This window comes from Lepisosteus platostomus, chromosome 14 (genome assembly GCF_059453375.1).
Source record: "Lepisosteus platostomus isolate fLepPlt1 chromosome 14, fLepPlt1.hap1, whole genome shotgun sequence".
Classification (NCBI taxonomy): domain Eukaryota; kingdom Metazoa; phylum Chordata; class Actinopteri; order Semionotiformes; family Lepisosteidae; genus Lepisosteus; species Lepisosteus platostomus.
Window position 1 is genome coordinate 40,720,330 of NC_142624.1, and position 20,575 is coordinate 40,740,904.

At 36.9% G+C, this 20,575-nt stretch overlaps 1 protein-coding gene across 4 annotated transcripts in view; it reads left to right on the forward strand.

Annotated features, from left to right (window-relative positions):
• LOC148649503 (low-density lipoprotein receptor-related protein 1B-like) overlaps window positions 1–20,575 on the forward strand; it is a 469,917-nt gene that overhangs the window by 377,261 nt on the left and 72,081 nt on the right. For all 4 annotated transcript variants that reach the window (XM_088606296.1, XM_088606292.1, XM_088606294.1 and 1 more), the window contains 11 exons: window positions 118–301; window positions 1,223–1,308; window positions 4,197–4,319; window positions 7,536–7,717; window positions 8,519–8,718; window positions 14,156–14,344; window positions 14,531–14,679; window positions 14,997–15,090; window positions 16,561–16,677; window positions 18,259–18,378; window positions 20,146–20,265. In XM_088606296.1, the coding sequence (XP_088462422.1) occupies window positions 118–301; window positions 1,223–1,308; window positions 4,197–4,319; window positions 7,536–7,717; window positions 8,519–8,718; window positions 14,156–14,344; window positions 14,531–14,679; window positions 14,997–15,090; window positions 16,561–16,677; window positions 18,259–18,378; window positions 20,146–20,265 (1,564 nt within the window). The remainder of the gene's footprint in view (window positions 1–117; window positions 302–1,222; window positions 1,309–4,196; window positions 4,320–7,535; window positions 7,718–8,518; window positions 8,719–14,155; window positions 14,345–14,530; window positions 14,680–14,996; window positions 15,091–16,560; window positions 16,678–18,258; window positions 18,379–20,145; window positions 20,266–20,575) is intronic.

Below are 20,575 nucleotides of genomic sequence, written 5' to 3' on the forward strand. Positions count from 1 at the left end.
CAGTTGGATTCATTTTACCTTTTGGGTACCAGCATCCTGACTTATTGGAAGACTTACAGGAAGATTTTCCTGTAAGGTAAAGCTAATGTAATCCTATTTATTTATGTGTGTGTTTAGTGTAAGTGTTGGCCTGGATTCCGACTGAAAGATGATGGAAAAACATGCATTGATATTGACGAATGTTTGACTGGATTCCCCTGCAGTCAGCAGTGCATTAACATGTATGGATCCTACAAGTGTTTGTGTGCAGATGGATATGAAGCACCAGCTAGTAATCCGAACAGCTGCAAGTCTATCTCAGGTAGGAACATGTACTGTGTATTTGACCTCCAGTGTTTTCTCAGTGTTTTTGCAACATGGTACAGTGGCGCTTGACTTGTTACAGAAGTGACATAACCCCTTTGAATCCTAGAACTCTACCACTGCAGAGAACCACATCTTTGTCTTAGCAGAATTTCATGTGTCTGAACCCATGAGCAGCCGAATTCTAGCACAGCAAGAGGAGAACTGTATCCACCAGATCTGGAATGCTGTCGTTCTCTTTTTTACTGTCTTGATTTTAGGGGGATTCGCTGGTGTCACAGCCTTGTAAGGTCATTTTTTTGGAAACCTGATTCGAACTTTAGATCAGATTTTATTATAAGTGAAGCTGGTGACCACATCTCAGTATTGACATAACTTCACATAATTTTATAGAAGCAGCAAATGAGTCAATCAGTGAGCCAAAGGATGCATGGCACAGCTAGACTAAGTTTCAGGTGTTTTTAGCCAGTCTGTGCAAGTTCCTGTGGCCAGTCTGGTTCCAACTCCTTTCACGAACATTAGCTTTACAAGAACCAATTCATCAGGTAAGTAGTAGATCAAGAGGATAAGCTGCCCAACCCCCACCCCAATCCCACTATTGTGAGGAGTAAGTGAGGGAGTTTGCTGCAAGGGTGTAGATAAGGAGGCAGGGGGGATGAGAGAGAGAGACACTGCACATGCAGGGAAGACCTATGAAGACTTATATACTGTACACACACAAGGGGAAGTGAGTAAGATCTAATCTTCCTCCCGAAATTCTGTTATAAACTCCATTTAGCAAATTATTAATTTCAAAACAATGTGTAGGCTTTCCTATCCTATTTATCACCCATATCAGGGCATGTCTTTATACATGGATTTATATATAGACTGAAACGTTACTCTTTTTTCATAATAATATTTCTTTCTTTATATCCAGGTGAAAAACCCTTTCTAATTCTTGCGGACCATCATGAAATAAGGAAAATAGATGTTGATGGATCTAATTACACACTTCTGAAACAGGTAAAATATGAATGTCCTGCAAAACACTGTATAATTAAGATGGTGTATAGTTATTGTTTATAGTAATATAGACTGATATTTATGCTCTCAGTGAAAAGAATGCTCAGGACTTGACCTTCTATTGCCATGGCTTATAGTAATGCACATTCCAGTTGGATACCTGTCTTCTAAAAGTGTTTCTAAATGTAAGAATGTTTTACTTTCCCAAAGTCCAGAAAATAAAATTTGCACAGATCTCTTAAATGAAAATGGTAAAGCAATCCTTCAGCGTGAGGGTCTGTACTGTATATTTCTGGGAGTACTGTACAAAGAGGTTCATGACATTAGCTCACTTGATGTACTGTAAGTGCAACTGTGTGTTTTACACTGCAACTTGTCAGTGAACTCACACATTGACATTTTTTATTCAGTTCGTGACAATGAAGTACGAGGCTTATGGGGAGCACTCGAACTTCATATACACACATTTGTATGTTGTCTTTGTGTGATTCTTTCCTTAAATTAAATGTACTAAGAAGCTAATTAAAGTCATGAAGTATTCTAACAGGCACAAATCATGATAGTCTGATGTAATCATAAATCAAAGGACACAATTAATCCATTACACTTGAACCATTATTCTTCTTGTCATCAACAAGAATAAACATGAGCAAACATAATTTTACATATAGCACCTTCTTTTGCAAAATGCAAAATTTAAAACTTGATTTGAAGAAAAGGAAATGGCAAAATGATGCTTCTTTGCTGGGCAGTACAAAGAGAAGGAGAATCAAGCACAAGCAGAATAGTTTCTTTGAAAGGCAGCCTCTTCTTTTCCATGACAGTTTTAACACAGTTAATACTGAAGATTTCTTGAAGTAGTTTGGGTTTTTAATTGCATCCCAACCTAGTGTTGGTTGGGTGAATTGTTCACATCCTGGTACCAAAGTGTTACAGAAGAAGGCAGCTAAGATCACATTATGTGTCACACTCTCCTACAGTAGATGATGTCAATCGGTGAACCATATTGGTGTATTTATAGCCAGCAGCCATATCACTCTGTAACTCACAAATGGCAATCCACTAAAGCTCAGCAGGTGTGAGCCTGCCAGTACCTGGATGGGAGACCTCCTGGGAAAAACTAAGGTTGCTGTGGTCCATGCGGTCCATGTGGGTCCTAATGCCCCAGTATAGTTACGGGGACACTATACTGTAAATAGGCGCTGTCCTTTGGATGAGACATAAAACCGAGGTCCTGACTCTCTGTGGTCATTAAAAATCCCAGGGCATTTCTTGAAAAGAGTAGGGGTGTAACCCCGGTGTCCTGGCCAAATTTCCCATTGGTCTTTACCAATCATGGCCTCCTAATAATCCCCCTCTACGAATTGGCTATATTACTCTGCTCTCCTCCCCACTGATAGCTGATGTGTGGTGAGTGTTCTGGCGCACTATGGCTGCCGTCGCATCAACCAGGTGGGGCTGCACATTGGTGGTGGTAGAGAGGAGTCCCCATTACCTGTAAAGCGCTTTGAGTGGAGTATCCAGAAAAGCACTATATAAGTGTAAGCAATTAGTATTATTATTAAGACGTAAGCACCTTAGCAAATCAAGATTAAATCAGACAAAATTTCTGAGTGGAAATTCCCTCCTCTCACTTAGAGTAGTATTTAATTTAGCTAATTAAATTGAACACAAAATCACTTACCTTGTTACAAGCACTGAACTGAAACATGCCAGAGACATGCTAGAGAGCCAATGCAGCATGGTCCAGCAGGCCTAATTTTCTGTAGTTAAAACAAACAGAGCTGTCTTGCCTCACTACCTGTCCCCAGATCTGCACAAATGCAGAGTGCAGCTGTACTTTGTGCTTATTCAAGAGTGAAAACCCAGAGGAGTTTTTAACATCTGTCTCAAGTGTTTAAAAGATGAAGATACAAAGGCAGGTCACTGCTGTCAGGTTAGTACTGCATCATCAGAATGTGTGCAGTGAAATTATGATGCTACTGGCTCCCAACAGTATGTATCTGTAGTGCAACATTTGAATTTTGTTGCATTCATCCTAGTATTCAAATATTTCTTATTATGGAGATACCCCAAGCAAATTAGAAAAACTAGGTTACAGGTACTTGCAAATGAAAAATAGGCATCAAACCACACAGAATAAAAGGGAAGTACAATCACTGCTGACAACTTCAGTATGCAAATAGTAAAAAGTCAAGGGAGGCATGGTTGCATGGCATTTAGCATTGCTGCCTCACAGCTCTGGGGTCCTGGGTTTTCATTCTGGGTTGGGCTCTATTATTCTACATGTTCTCTCCATGTCCATGTGGGTTTTCATATAACAGTCCAGTTTCCTTCCTTTTCTCAAAAAGTTTTGACTTGACTAGTTACTCCAGATTGTCCCTCTAGGAGTCCTTCCCTGGCCCTTCTTAAATATAGGACAATCATAAATTAACTCCAGTGATTTATAACTATCAAATTGTGAGACACATATAAATGAAATTAAGTGTGTATTGAAAATACATTCCCAGAATTTGTATTATTTTTTCCCAAGGAAGCATTTACAATGTAATGTTCTTTCCTCATGTAGGCTAATAGGGCTGTCTGGTGTTGCTTTTTTATGCTGTACCTGTCTTTGTACAGCTCATTTTATAGCTCATTAACGGTGGTTTTGGAGTTACAGTACAAGCAATTGGACACCTGTACATATATAACTGTGCTAGCACACATAAAATTCTAGATACGTGTGTGAATGCATTTCTACTGAATTAGATAACAATAAGTGTTATATTGGGAGTTCTAAGCAATACAAAGCAGGCAATGTATGATGCACTTGTGCAGCAATAAGTGTAAACAAAGAGGTCAATAAGTGTTTTTGTGTTTGATAATTTGTTTCTTCCTCACTGCAGGGGCTCAACAATGTCATTGCAATAGACTTTGACTACAGAAAGGAGTTTATATATTGGATTGACTCAAGCAGACCTAACGGGAGACGAATAAACAGAATGCGCCTGAATGGAAGTGATCTTAAGGTACGACAGAAGTTTGCGCTTGCCTGAGGCTGGTTAAAATGGAGGTAAAGTGGTCGAACATTAGTCACAGGTGCAAGGGCATAGTAAATCACAGGTCTTACTTCCTCTTTACAAGAATGATTGTATGATGTAGTTTAAAAGGTTTAAAGAGGTAATAAAGCAACATAATTAAATACATATATAGAATGGATTTTTATAGAGAAAACTGGAGTGTTCAAATGCGTGTAGAAGAAACACTATAACATTTGTTCAATCTTCTGATAGCACAAAGCACCACTTAGAAGGCACTACTTAAGAAATGGGAAAAGCACTTAAAATATCATTAGAAAGCTACATATGGTAGAACTTTAATAATTTAATGGGGACCTTTAAAATGCATTGTGATGCACCAAAAGCTCTATAACTTCATTTGTCTATGTGTTTACCACTGGCAGAATTGTAGCTTAAGAGTAAAGTGTTCTGTTGTTTTTTGAGAGATGCAATGTGTATTGTGCCACAGCTAATACAGTAGATGTGTTAGTCAGCACAGCACTTGTCAGAAGCCCTTGCCTGGGCAGTTTTAATATAAGGGGAACCATGGCTCATTAAGTTTCGTAGAACCTCATATTTACATCTGAGATATTGGTTTTGTCCTGCCTGTAGCTAAACTGTTTAAAAATGGTTGTAATACATAAGAAGTTATTAGACCAAAAGTATTGTTATTATAGTCTAGAATTACAAACCAAACCATTAGTCTGGAGCTATAAGGCGTAGACAGTGGTTGGAATGTCTTTTATCATTCTGTAAGAACCAATGAGGACTATTATAATGCATTATGGTCTATAGGAAGAGTGTAATCATAGTTCAATATTATTTCTATTTTTTCCTATTATGTTTGCTCTGATTTATCTACAGCACTACTAAAAACATAAGAACTTAACAAATATTACAAAGGAATGGAGGGCAATTCACATAGGATTGTGTTTATCTGAAATTGATTACTTTTTTGTAAAAATGTATGCTTGTTTCTGTAATGAATTTGACATACTGTAGTCTCCTGGCTTGACTGTACTCCTTAGGGACTTACAGTATATACTTAGATCAAATCTCTTTTATCACCTTTGGACTGAAGAGATTCATCTCAACATGCAACAATTTTCTGAGTCTCAGAATAATTCTTGTTGTTCCTCTCTGAACTATTGCAAATCTATAATATCCTCTTTGTGGTTTGATGACCAAATCTGGTCACAGTGTACAGGACTCTGTGCGCTGTAAAAGAGGATGTAGTGGTGAACACTACTGTCTTGCAGCTCCAAGGTCCAGGGTTTGTGTCAGTGTAGAGCTGTCTTTCCAGCTTCCCCAGCTCCCAGAAAGATCCTGATAGGCTGCATTGAATTCTGTTGTCCCCTGAAGCACTGCAGTGTGGTGGGCATCCTGTCCAGGACAGAAAACAAACAGTCCTGTGTTTCTGGCCTCTCCTTGCTGTGCTCTGTGTTTTTTAAGCACTGGTTCATTAAAAATACCTGTATAAAATTGTCAACCTACAGTATTTTAAGGATTACACGGAGTAGGTGTTTAATACTGATTTTCAGCAGGCTTTTGATAATGTTCTTCATCAGATTAATACTCAAATTGCAGGTGATTGGGTTTCCAGGTAATGCCTGTCTTTGGATTGAAAACTGGTAAAGGAATGTAAAAGAGTGCAGATAAAGGGATAATACTGATTGAGGAGTACCCTATGGATCAAATGCCCATTTTAATTTAAATCAATAATATTGTGATAGTGTGTAACACTTTGCACTTAATGTATTAATGTTAAAAATCACTTTCTGTCTGTTGAAAGCTTGATTTTATCTACGTCTTTTTGTAATTCCCTTGTATCTGTTTCTGTATTTGATTTTTAATATATTATCTTCACATCTCTTCCAGTCTGAGATAGAGAAGCTAAAACATGTGTTTGTTTTCTCCAGGCTTGACTAGTGTAATGCAGTTTTTGCCGACATAACTACTTGTTTTTGATAAGTTGCAAATATGCTCAGAACGCAGATACTCAGATCTTCATTCAAACTTTTTATGAGTATCTTTCTTCTGGCTTCCTAGTTTCTTTTCACAATAAAATTTAAAATGCAGTTCTGCTGCTCTTCTTTAAGGCCTTGAATAATTTTTTTCCTCAGTTCTGTAATCTTTTAACCCAGTTGTATGCTATTGAATGACTAATGATTTATGACACATATTGACTGATTTCTGTAATGATGTGGATTGTCCCTTTAAGTATTTATAAAGGGACAGCAAAAATGATAATACCATCTCTGGTGCTCAAAGCTGGTCTTCAACAATTAGTTCCTTACTCATGCTGAGGTTTGTTATTCCAGGAGTGAGAATTCGCATGCTGTCATTTTTTTTTATTTTAAAAGCAGTGCTGTTTATAATTACTGCTTCAGGGAAAGCTTCCTGAAATTGTTTAGAATGGCCCTGTGAATGAGTACAGCAGGAAACCACAAGGGAGCCCAAACTCCCCAAGTTTACTTTTTCTCAACAGAATTAAAAAAAGCTCAATCTCCCTACTGGAAACTGCAGTCCTGTAGTAATACTGAAACGATTTAGCTGGTCTACCTGAATAAACAGTTTTCCTACTGTTCCATTTCTAGACTTGAGTGCCATTTATGCTGAAATAAGAACACTTTTGGAAAATATTTGACATGGCAGAAAACAACCTTTACGCTGCATTTGGTGAAAAAAAGGATCGTTTACAGAGATATTATTTTAGAGGTTTTATTTAATGTAATTTTACTGTAAGGAGATTTACATTTGCAACAGTCAGCATGGCGAAAGCAAGGTTTTCATTTGCTTTTCAACTTACTATCTGAATAGTGATTGTGACAATTTTTAAATATTTTGTTTCTCTAACTGACTATACATCTTTAAAATGCAGCTAAAACTATTTGAATTCAGGTCTTGATGCAAAAATGCAAAGCAAAAGATAGTAGATGTTGAAAAATGCTGTTTTAATGTATTATACAGTGACACAGAAGAAGCAATTCAACTCAAATCAAATGTATGTTAATTAAAAAAGTGTTGTAAATGAATTGATATGAATATTTAATGATGGCAAAGGACTCCAAAATGAGTATCAGCTTCAGGCCACAGTTTACAATTCATTTTCCTAGAAGCTGAAAGTAGCCCTGCTGTCTTTGTCTTCTCCTCTGTGCATACTCATGTTTCTTGTTATCTTCTCAGGTAGTTCATCGCTCAGCAGTCCCAAGTGCTTTGGCAGTTGACTGGATTGGGAAAAACCTATATTGGAGTGACACAGAGAAAAAGACATTGGAGGTCTCTAAAGTCAATGGATTGTATCCTACAATCCTCGTGAGCTCTGGTCTAAAGAACCCAAAAGATTTGGCTTTGGATACTCAGTCAGGGTACGTAACATACTATCTACTTATTGTCATGTGATGTCCTGTGATTATTTTAGCAGACTTTTTGTTTGATTTAATTGTCGTGTGAAAGACGGGATAGAAATGCTGACCACTATCCCCAAATGATTATCTACAAATTCTGAGCATTACTTTTTTTCAGAAGAATACAAAGGGTCACACAGGATGTGAAATGATGAAATTGCATTAATAAAATAAAAGATGTGCACTTTGACATCCCTTTTAAGCTATCATTAGTGTTTAGCTGTTCATTAGTATCATTTTCCCAATGTAATTAACCTGGATCTCAGATTAAATACTTTAGTTTTTTTAAACTCCAATTAAAAAAATGAATATATTTTTTTGCAAGTAAAAAAACAGATAGTTAATAAGATCTCAGAAGGCTGGTAGGCATTCCCCCTGTCACATTATAATCCTCAGTTAACAGAGGAAGAGTGTGCAATACGTGAATTCCTAAAGCTGTACAGACTGCTTGTTTTCATCTGGTCTCTGAGCCCCTAGGAAATCTGTTTTACAGTAGTAAACTCATTAATACTCGTGTGAATTATATTAGGAAAGATATTTCTTCCTACCTTTGCTTAAGCAAAAACAAAGTTGGAAATCTGTCCCTATTGCCCATGTGCAATGAAGCAAGAAAATATTTTCAAAGCACTTTAGAAAAGAGTCTCGTTGCTGCCAATGACCGTGACTGTGAATATTTTGAATATGGAAAGACATCCTAAATTTGTATTTTAATTATTAGAAAACTGTGTGAACTGATGAATATCTCTGTTTTGCTTGTCAAAGGTATGTGTTCTGGATTGACTGTTGTGAATACCCTCACATCGGGCGCATAGGTATGGATGGTACCAATCAGAATGTGATAATTGACACAGAAGTCTCAAGGCCAGCAGCTTTAATGATTGACTATGTCAACAAGAGGCTGTACTGGGCAGATGACAATCATGTCTTGTTTTCTAACTTGGATGGATCCAAACGGTACAAGGGTAAGAGAACATTTCACAGCAATCTTGACATTTCTAAAATTGAAATGCAGTTAAAACATATTCTATGTGTACAGTGTCCTACCGCGTGTATGATTTTATAATTAAGTAAACAATAGCTATTAACAATAATACGTTTTTTGTAACAAAAATCATGAAAAACACATAAAACCCCCTCACTTACATTGCAAAAAAAAACGTTTTAAGATATTTGATCAAGAATCAACATTTGATCTCCACAAGATCTTTATCTAGATACAAGAAAATCTCTTGTTTAATATATACAGTACATAAAATAAAAACAATTCAAGGATTACTGTTGTGCAGAAATCAGGTCTATAGTTGATTCACACAACCTCATGATAGGCTCTTAATTATCAAATAAACCTAGGAATTAACAATATTAAGTCAGTGAATTCTCTATTAAAAGTATTAGTGATCACTATCAGTTTTACAGTTAAACAGGTATGGTCATATGGAAACATTATGTAGATTTCAATAACATTGTGACAGTGTCATCATATTTACATCCAGTTGGTTCAATTAAGAACCAGCCAAGTACAATTGAACATACAACTTTAAATCATTATATTAGGGTTTGATTCCTCATTGAGACCCCTAAGCAACAGTGTACCCCAAAAATAATTCCAGACCTTGCCTAGAGATTTCTTAAATCTGAATACCAATGATACTATCCTTATCAGTTTTATATGCATGTCATATAATATCTTAGATCTAGAAACGGCATCTCTGTCTTTCATTAGCAAATTGTTTCATAGTTCATGATCTCTTTTTCTATTTATAGTCAAATAGACATCCTTTTCAACTGGTCTACAATACAAATGTGTTCAAGACAAGTATGATTATAGATGTACCTCTAAAGGGATTGTTCACAATAATGTCTTGAGAGACATCACTTGTATGTTTTGCATCTGTGCTGTTAGTATCTGGTTTGTGTTCTTCTGTGTTTTTAGTATCAAGATGGAAAAACATTTTTAATCTCAATTTTTGATCAAACTGTTTTAAAACAATCCTCTATAAGTGCTTACTTGTTTTTTTTAGCAAGTTCATCAAATAAATATAGTTTCATTAATTAGTAATAATGCAATTACAGTAGCTTATTGTGGGGTATTCATTGTGTTTGTATGTAGGAAAGTTTGTCATGTGCTATTATCCTGGTGAACATCTTCTTAAGACTTAAATGTTGATTTTAGGGTTCCTTACCAAAAATGTTTTTGGGAAGAGCGTAACATGTACAGTCATGTGAAAAAGAAAGTACACCCTCTTTCAATTCAATGGTTTTACATATCAGGGCTTAAATAACAATCGTCAATGGTCCTCACCAACTTCTAAAATTAGACAAATCTAGACTCAGATAACAGACAACACATAGCAGATTTCACTATGTCATTATTTATTCAACAAAGAGTAAGCCAAAATTAAGTACACCCTTACTGCTTCCATAGGAATAAGGTAATTAGCAGCCAGGTGCTGCTAATCAATGCATTTGATCATCAGGAAGTATGACCACCTTTATAAAAGCAGAACTTTTGGCAGTTTGGTGGTCTGGAGCATTCAGGTGTGTGTTAACGCCATGCCAAGGAGAAAAGACATCAGCAATGAACTCAGAGATGCAATTGTTGCTGCCCATCAATCTGGGAAGGTTTATAAGGCCATTTCCAAACAATTTGAAATTCATCATTCTACAGTGAGAAGGATTATTTACAAATGGAGAACATTCAAGACAGTTGCCAATCTTCCCAGGAGTGGGTGTCCCAGCAAATTCACCCCAAAGTCAGACTGTATAACGTTCAGAGAAATTGCAAAGAACCCAAGAGCTACATCTAGGGATCTACAGGTCTTGGTTAACATGTTAAATGTTAAAGTTCATGACAGTATGAACCATCAGAAAAAGACTGAGCAAGTATGGCTTTCAAGGAAGGGTAGCCAGGAGAAAGCCCCTTCTCTCCAAAAAGAACATGCCAGCCCAGCTTAGGTTTGCAAAGTTGCATCTGAACAAACCAAAGATTTCTGGAACAATGTCTTTTGGACAAATGAGACCAAAGTGGAGATGTTTGGTCATTATGCACAACGCCATGTTTGGCGAAAACCAAACACAGCGTAGCACCACAAACACTTCATACCAACCGTCAAGCACGGTGGTGGAGGGGTGATGATTTGGACTTGTTTTGCAGCCACAGGACCTGGGCACCTTGCAGTCATCGAGTCAACCATGAACTCCTCTTTATACCAAATTCTAGAGACATACCTTGTATTCTAGAGACAAATGTGAGGCCATCTGTCTAACAGCCAAAGCTTGGCCAAAATTGGGTCATCAGCAGGACAATCATATATGATTGATACACCAGCAAATCTACAACTGAATGGCTGCAAAAGAAAAGAATCAAGGTGTTGGAATGGCCAAATCAAAGTCCAGACCTCAACCCCATTGAGATGCTGTGGCGGGACCTTAGGAGAACTGTGCATAGATCGAATGCCCTCAAACATCAATGAGCTGAAGCAATGTTGTAAAGAAGAGATGCAGAAAATTCCACCAAAATAATGTGAGAGTCTGATAAACCCATACAGAAAACGAGTATTTCAAGTTTTTCAAGTTCTACAAGCTACTGAATCACGGGGTGTACTTAGTTTTTCACACATGGCTTCTGCATGTTGGCTTATTTTTTGTTAAATAAATACTGACATAGTGGAATCTGTTATGTGTTGTTTGTCACCTGAGGTTAGATTTACCTAATTTAGGACCTGGCAAGGACCAGATGATTTTTTGTTATGTCTTGATATATTAAACCATAGAATTGAAAGAGGGTGTACTTTCTTTTTCACATGACTGTAAGTGTCTGGGTATTTTTTCTACCATGCATTTCATAAAACTTTCCAAGGCTGTATGTTTCCTCTTTTTTTCCTGTTAAAATTACCATGGGCCTTAATTGGGCCTACTGTATCTGTTTCAAAATGTTCTGCAGTATAGCCTCAAATGATGGATGATATTGTCCCTTACAGCTCAGTCTGTTTTATTACGGTTAGACTGAGCTGTAAAGAAAGATTAATTTATCTTTATAAATTCAGCTAGAATTGGTATTCATTAGACTTGCTGTCCTTTAGGGATTTTATCTTTCTTGGGAGTGTCTGTCTTTCCCTTTTTTCACCAGTAATGTGATTTTATTTCTTGAAATTTGAGGAACTGACAATCTCATCTTTTAATTTTCAGCTTTTGTAAAGTTTGGCTCCACAATAACTGCTTGATCATATGCAATAGAGGTGGTGAGCTCCATGTATAGCCAATACCTCTGAGCTACACTTCAGTCAGTACAGAGCTAAGATTCCACAATATCTGTTTCTGTGTAACACAATCAAGAACATTCATGTCAGCACAATCTTGTTCAGTGCCAAAATAAAATCAAAGATTATCTGTCAAGCACAGTTTTTTTCAGGGAACAAATCAGTTCTCTCTGTCCAACTTTTATGACAGGTCATGTTACAAGTGAGATAAATTGTATGAACAGTACTAAAATGAAGTTATAATGTCTTAGAAATCTTTCAGCATGGTATTATACTTTAATACATTATACTTTAATTCACAAATATATTTTCTTCCTGGATGTCACAGTGCATTGCTTTAACTTTATGTCATTTAAATCAGCAGCTTTGTTTTCAGTCAGCTATAATGGTAACTCTTATGGCTTAATATGGAATCTATTGATATACAATAGTATTATTAGAATGTGATTGGGAATAATTAAACCCTTATAATGATCAATAACCTATTGAGATAGCTTTTGATTGCATAAGTATTTTATATGTTTCATTCTGTAATAAATGTGTTGCTTTTTCATAATTAAGACATTACATTCGCAGCTACTAAATTAACCTGTCACATCAAAAAACATGATTAAAGTGGCATCATAGACAGTATACAGCAAACTTCTTATGAGATGGTAACTAAGGGTTTGTTTAAGGATTAACTCATGAAGGTACTTGAATAGTGTTGTACTGTATGACCGTACTCTCAGCAAGGCAGAAGTTGTACAATGGTCAAGCACAGCTTGTCAATACCAGCAGTGTTTTCTCCTTACTAAATCTAACAAGGGACAGACCAGCTATTTGTCCTTGCTGCCTGAGTCCTGTTCTGTATGTTCTTTCTCATTTGGGGACAGCTAATATATACTGTAGCATATAACATAACGTATAACATATAACCAAGTATCTTCAAAAAGGTTTCATTTACAGTAGCATCAGTTGTGATAACTGACCTGTTCAGACTGGTGATATTCAGACAGTACATTCTCATTAAGCGCTCCTTGGCACTGCACAGCACAGCGCTTATTATACAGTATGATGTTATTACCTTGAACTTGTTGAGGTCATCGTCACTTGCTTAAATGTAATAATAATTCATATATTTAGCTCATGGTAATAGTAACTATAGCTGAAATAAACATTGACTGAGTGGAAGAAAGAGAAAAAATAATTCGCTGTAACTTAAAAAATGACTAATACTAAAAACTGAAGAAACAGTCCAGATTCATATTATGTTATGATACAGCAGTAAAATAACATACTGTATATACATTTTTCATGTAAAAATGCTTCAGTGATAGTTTTAATGATCTGTCTTTTTTTTCAGTAATGTGAAGTACCTAGGTCTTATACACCAGGACAACAACACTTCCTCAGATTTTCTTTCCCTGTTTATGAGTAATATTTTTCATCCATCTTAAAGTGACACAATTGTTACAATTATTGATTTAAAACATTTGACTACCAGCTATAAAATAACATAATGCAGACCTTGATTTTTGCCATTAATCTTGCTAAAAGCAAGCCATACAAAAACATTAACTTCAGAAAGTTCTATTAAATTACTTCTGCTTTGAGTCACACTGAGTTTTCTACAAACAGTGAGACTGGCAATGATGCTAATTGACTCTTTCTGTCTTTTCCTGCCATGCAGCTCATTTGTGTAGAGAATAAATTAAATGTTTCTCTCACTATGATTTTTTTTAATAACAGTCATTAGCATTTTTATATCCCATCCTGCTTTTGTAACAAATAGGACCCTTATGTATAATAAGCAAATCTACCAATTGCCTCAGAATGAAATTAAAAGACATTGAAATTCAAAGCATTGTTTCACTTTTACATTGTAAGCATTTTGTTTATCTGGTTCCAAGAACAGCTTCTCATTAGCAATAATTCTGTGCTTTCTGGTTCTGAGCTTGGCTTCACCCCACAAGTAGGACTCTAGCTTTCAGTCTTAAATTCCCCTAACCAGTAATAAAGAACCTCCGGGGCCTGACAGGTCATCACAGCAGTTATTCAGAAGAAAACGTGTGCTGTATCTGTTGGCCCGTGCAGTATTGAATATTCCATCTGGCTTTTTTCCAGAGCTGATGATTAATCTTGCTGCCTCCTATTACAGTTCCTAATCAAGACATTCAAGGGGTGATGGGGCTAACACTGTTTGAAGACTACGTCTATTGGACAGATGGGAAATCCAAATCTCTCCACCGAGCGCACAAGACCTCGGGAGCGGAGAGCATATCGCTGCTGAGCTCTTGGCAAGCTATAACAGACATACAGGTGTACCATCCCTTCAGGCAGCCTGATGGTAATCGCCTTTCTATTCTATTAGTTCAAATTTCAGAGCTGAACAACAGGTAGCATTCAGTCTCATCTAAAAATAGCTATGGGAAGATTACTGTATACCAATAATTATCATTTTAAAACTTATACTGTATTTAAGGTAACATTAAAGCACTAGGGTAAAATTCTTTTTTTCCATCCAAATGTACAGTGCCTAAACACCCGTGTCAAGTAACAAATGGAGGATGCAGTCACTTGTGTTTGCTGTCTCCCAGCGGAGGTTATAAATGTGCCTGTCCCACAAATTTCTATCTTGCTGCTGATAACAGGACCTGCTTATCCAACTGTACAGCCAGTCAGGTTTGTGTCAGAACATTTCCATCATTTTCAATTGCTTATAGTCTTCTATGATATCCAGACCAGTGCATTCTCATTACCTGGTTTTAGGAGGATGAAGATGCAAAGTGAAGTTATTTATTATCAAATAAAAGCAGTTTTTGTGGCCTTGTTTGATCAAGCAGATGTTTTATTGAAGATTTATACCTGTAAATAAGCCTGTGGTTCCCCTGCTTTTATTTCTTTTGTTGAAAAAAGGTCTCTGCACAGCAATGGTTTTTGTGAAATATATGCTTTGATATGATTACAATCGTGTTTTACTGTGCTTTGTTGGTGTATAGTTTCGTTGTGGGACTGATGAATGCATTCCCTTTTGGTGGAAGTGCGATACAGTGGATGACTGTGGCGATGGGTCAGATGAGCCAGAGGACTGTCGTGAGTAACTCTGTGTAACTTTATATACTATATCCATTCGTGGGGCAAGGTAGATGAACTGATAGATGAAAATAGATGGAATCTCCAAAGAAAGTATATGAATGTTGTATGAAGTAATTTAGATAGTCATATCTACACATGTATCATATATGATTGATACTGTAGATATATCATATATCACAGAAGACTATTTTTTTTCTCAGTCTAATTAGCAGGAGCTCCTTGCTCAAAGGTAAAAGAAGGGTCATACTGTAATTACTTATTTTTTAAAGTTTGATTAAAAAAGATCATTTTAGGTCACTGTACTGTATTAGTTTAGTGGGAAAGATTTTTAATCAAATGGCCAGATCTCTGAAGTGTGCCAAAAAGTGACTCATCAGAACAAAAAAAGGAAATACAGGTTTGAAGCATTTTATTATTATTTTAGAACAAATCAAGTATATTGTATATATCAGAAAGCATAGTTACATAATTGTTTAATGCAGTTCTAACTATTTAGTATGACATAAACATGGCAACTGTGCTTTTAAAAGACAGTACCATAAATATGAATACTAAAACACAACTATAGGCTCCACATGCTCTTTTGCTTTCATATGCTCTTGGAAACTTTAAAATATCAAAATGAGTAACCCTCCACAGCTGGTCCGCAAGTCCTGTCAGGCATACCTGAGCTGGCACCTGAAAATATTGTACTCGGTATGTCGGCCCTTTTCAGAGTCTCTCAAACTGGGAAAGCCTGGCTGCTGGCAAAGAACGGCTGCCATGTGTCACCTGCTCACCCGTACACAAACGCAAGGAACTATGATTATGAATAATGTCAATTTTAGTGTATGTTTGGATTACCTCTCATTTCTAATTTCTATTCTTTCAGAAGGAATCTTATTATTAAGCATTACTAAAGTTGGAAAGGCCTATGTCAAATTTGTTGTGGAAGGAAAATAAAAAACAGATATGATGTCTTTGACAAAGCAAATTCTTTAGGGCCTAAACAAGCACTCAAGTATATTGCAAGAACGTTACTTCCTGTTTGATGGTGCTTAATTGTTCTAAGAATAAGAATCCTGGACACTTGTCTAAATGAACTACCAATACTTTGTTTATTCATCTATTCTATTTAGTTATTAAAATACTGTACACACATGTGTACAGTACATGCTTACCCACTAGTTAAAATGGCTATTCATTTTATAGCAAAGATAGATGGAAGATCAGAGATCACATTTTTGGAATGCACAATATCGCCACCTAGTGATTCATAAGATGTTGTGTACAGTTTTGCGTGTGATCTTTCATCTAACTATAAATAACATTACTATGTAAAACACATGTAAAACAAGCCCACATCACACACATGCTACAGGGAACTAGTTCTCTACTTTTACATTGTTTACCACTGAAAGTGACTCACACATCAGATGGAGATGGTTATAAAGTCAACTGGGGTTAATGTCAGTTTCATTTTTACAGCTGAATTTATATGTCAGCCTGGGCGCTTCCAGTGTGGAACTGGGCTCTGTGCCCTTCCTCCTTTTATATGTGATGGAGAGAATGACTGTGGGGATAATTCTGATGAAGCCAATTGTGGTAAGAAGCAATGCTCGCATTTTTTTAAATGTCATCTCTTTCTGTACAGATCATCTACCTGACTGATTGCAGCTTGTTTTCAGCTATGTTCAACATGATTTTCCTGATTTTATAATAACCTTCTTTCTTCTTCAGATTGCTGGTTTAAATGTACATGTTACTGCGTAACTTTCTCCCTGGTAAAGAATGCAGAGATGGATATTGCTAAATGAATAGCTAGAGAGCATATAGGGCAGTGTTAGTGGATATGATAATGCATAGGATGTGGGTTCAATGCCTAGATGGGACAGTGCTGATGTACTCTTTTGCAAGGTGCTTCACCTGATTTGCTCCAGCATAATACCTAGCAGTACAGATGGGTGCAAATGAAAGTCTCTTTGGATAAAAGAGTCAGTAGCATAAATTAGCGTGGGCCACTGCATCAAAAAAAAACAAAACAACAGGCATACAGTAGTCCATAAAAAGCTGTAGATTTCTGTAATCTCAATGTCATGAGGATTATCTTTGATGGACTACTGGTCCATGGTGACCTTTTTGTTGCTACTGTACGACCCTTACCATGAATAAATTACTTGTTGATAATGGAGGGATGAACATCCCTATTTTCGTGAGAAGCGGTGTCTATATCGCCTCTAAAAACTTAGATGATGAGCAAATAGTTGTAATATATTACATATGTATGACCTTTTGATACAGTCTGTTTCACCCCCAACACAGCTATCCAGAACTGCCACTTGTACTGGATGTTGTGAATTTGTTAAATGAATGTAATAATAATAATAATAATAATAATAATAATAATAATAATTGCTTACACTTATATAGCGCTTTGAGTGGAGTATCCAGAAACTCCTCTCTACCACCACCAATGTGCAGCATTCACCTGGATGATGCAAAGGCAGCCATAGTGCGCCAGAACACTCACCACACATCAGTTATCAGTGGGGAGGAGAGCAGAGTAATGTAGCCAATTCGTAGATGGGGATTATTAGGAGGCCATGATTGGTAAGGGCCAATGGGAAATTTGTCCAGGACTCCGGGGTTACACCCCTACTCTTTTCGAGAAACACCCTGGGATTTTTAATGACCACAGAGAGTCAGGACCTCGGTTTCACATCTCATCCGAAGGACGGAGCCTGTTTTCAGTATAGTGTCCCCGTCACTATACTGGGGCATTCAGACACACATGGACCGCAGGGTGAGCACAGCCTGCTGGCCCCACTAACACCTCTTCCAACAGCAACCTTAGTTTTTCCCAGGAGGTCTCCCATCAAGGTACTGACCAGACTCACACCTGCTGAGCTTCGATGAGTTGGCAGTTGTGAGTTGCAGGGTGATATGGCTGCTGCTACATGTACTGTATGTAAGCTATTTCTTGTACAAGCTTCTTTTTTAACTTACTTATTTAAAATATGTGCAAATCTAAAGCAAAGACTGAAATAATGACTGGCATAAAGTCCCATTTTTATATCATCTTTACTGTTCCTGATTCATCAAGTTATCTAAATTTATTTGAAGTAAACAAAACAAGGAGTGCTTCATTTTTCATTTTAACATCAATATGCTATCTTTTATTTTCAGATACTTACATGTGTCTCTCGGGTCAGTTTAAATGTACACAGAAACAGAAGTGCATCCCCTTAAATCTACGATGCAATGGACAGGATGACTGTGGAGATGGGGAGGATGAAACAGATTGTCGTAAGAGATCTTTTCCCTTTCCGTTTTTTCTGTTTCTCATTAATCTAAAGGAGATTAGCTGAGTGCCTGATAGACAGGCTTTCTTCTTTTTATAAACATTGCCAGTTTGTTTAATAGGAAAAAAATGGACAACACACACATACTATGTGATTGAAAGCTGTAAGGGCCTAAACTAAGAATACTAAACCTGTTTCACGGGTCAGTAGATTGGAGCTCATTCTTTTAAAGTAAAAGGGTGAAATATATTAGATTTTAAACTTTGCCACTGAATATTTTGCCTTACATATATCATAACTATAAAGAATATAGGCACGGTACTTCATGTATACAGTAGGTGGTTTGAATGCTATGCACCTGCTTCAGCTCTGCAATTACAAATCTGCAAAAGTAACAGGGCATTGTATCTTGAACTTGTTAGTTTACAAGTCTATAGTTAGCTGGGTAAACAAAAGATATTGTTGACAATAAAGAGGTATCAATAAATGATGTGGATTAAAGAATAAATGAAAGATGACTGTTTTAGAGACACAGGGTGCCAGGGCTCAATGTGCGTAACTGAAGACTGTATGTGTTCTTACACTGCAACAATCTCCTCTCTCCATGTACAAAAAAACAATAAAAGTATTTGTTAATCAGATTCCAGTACTTCACTGTATATATTTTTATAAAATCGTAATCTTTGGTACAAAGCAGATCAGAGGAGTTTATGCAAGGTTTGTTTTTCTTTAATCTGTCTGCTGTAATACTGATGAGTTTAATACTGAAGAATTTTTCTCTCCCTATTGTTCAGCTAAATGAAGTTCTCAGTCCCTTTGTATTGCTGGCATGTTGAGGTGATATGTGACATAAAGTGTTATTTAGACGGATGCTCAAGGGACAGACTCGTGTTAATAACGGTTAAAAGTATATTTTGGAAGTGCAATTTCTGTTTACTCTTTATGCCTGGCTCCTTCTCACCCCTCTGCTAATGCTCAGCACCTGAGATTTTAAGCCTTGGCAAATTTACCCCAGTAGGTTCATTTCCATAAACATGTGAAGCACATGCTCCAGTGTGAGACGCAGCCTGTGGCTGTTTGCACAGAGTGTGCTGTTCAGCGTGGGGTGAGATCTCACCTGGGATTCCAGTTGTCCTAAAGGGGTGATGCTTTGCCTAGGCTAACTGTCACTAGGGGATGAGTATGTGCCAGGTTAAAATGCACAGCAGTGAGAATTAGCCAGGGGTGCAGATTAGACTATGACACAAGACCAAATGCAGCAGTAGTTTATGTACACCAGTAGTTTATGTAATAGTTGTACTGCACCAAAGATGGGAGATTCTACTAAGGATCTTAATTATAGATTTTCATTAAAGCTTACAACATAACAGTACATTAAACAAAAAAAATTCTACAGAAAGTATGGACATTTTCCTATTTGGCCAATAAGTCTTCCGAGCAATTGCAAAGAAAAGTAATGCATTTCAGAAATGAAAATACAATCACTCATGAATTGATTTGTTCTATAAGAGTACATGAAAATAATAAAATACATATTGCTAAAATGACTGCTCATAAAGTTTTAATATTTTCATTTCTTATTAATGTTTTAGCATTGTATGTGAGATATAATATCATTTTCCTTTATTTTATGTGTTTTTAATTAAAAAAGCCTCACATGAAATGTTCAATTCTGAAATACATGTTCTGTTGTTTAATATCACATCATTGGTTTCCTTTGCATTCTGTTCCCTTATTTGCTGCTGGTCTGAATCTGAATACTGCCCATCAGCGGAAAACACTTGTTCGCCTGAGCAGTTTCAGTGCAAAACCACAAAGCACTGCATCTCCAGGCTGTGGGTCTGCGACGAGGATCCTGATTGTGCTGATGGCTCCGATGAGGCCAGTTGTGGTAAGCGGACTTGTGCCAATACAAGTGCAGAGAACCTGAAGTTCACTAAACACAGTCCTCCACCAACAATCTGTTCCCTGGTACCAGTGGGACAGCAAGCTGGTCTTTTATAATTTATTCAGAAATGCAGGGAAAAGGCTGGGAGTGGTTTCATAACCTTTAATTATTGGACTGCATGTTACCTGGTGATTGCCCTGTGTTTGTCATTTTATCAGGTGCCAACAGACAAATGTGAAGCCATATGGGCAGAGTGCCCTATTGAGAAGTACAGCATGCATCTCTATGTGCTGGTAAACACATTATAGACACC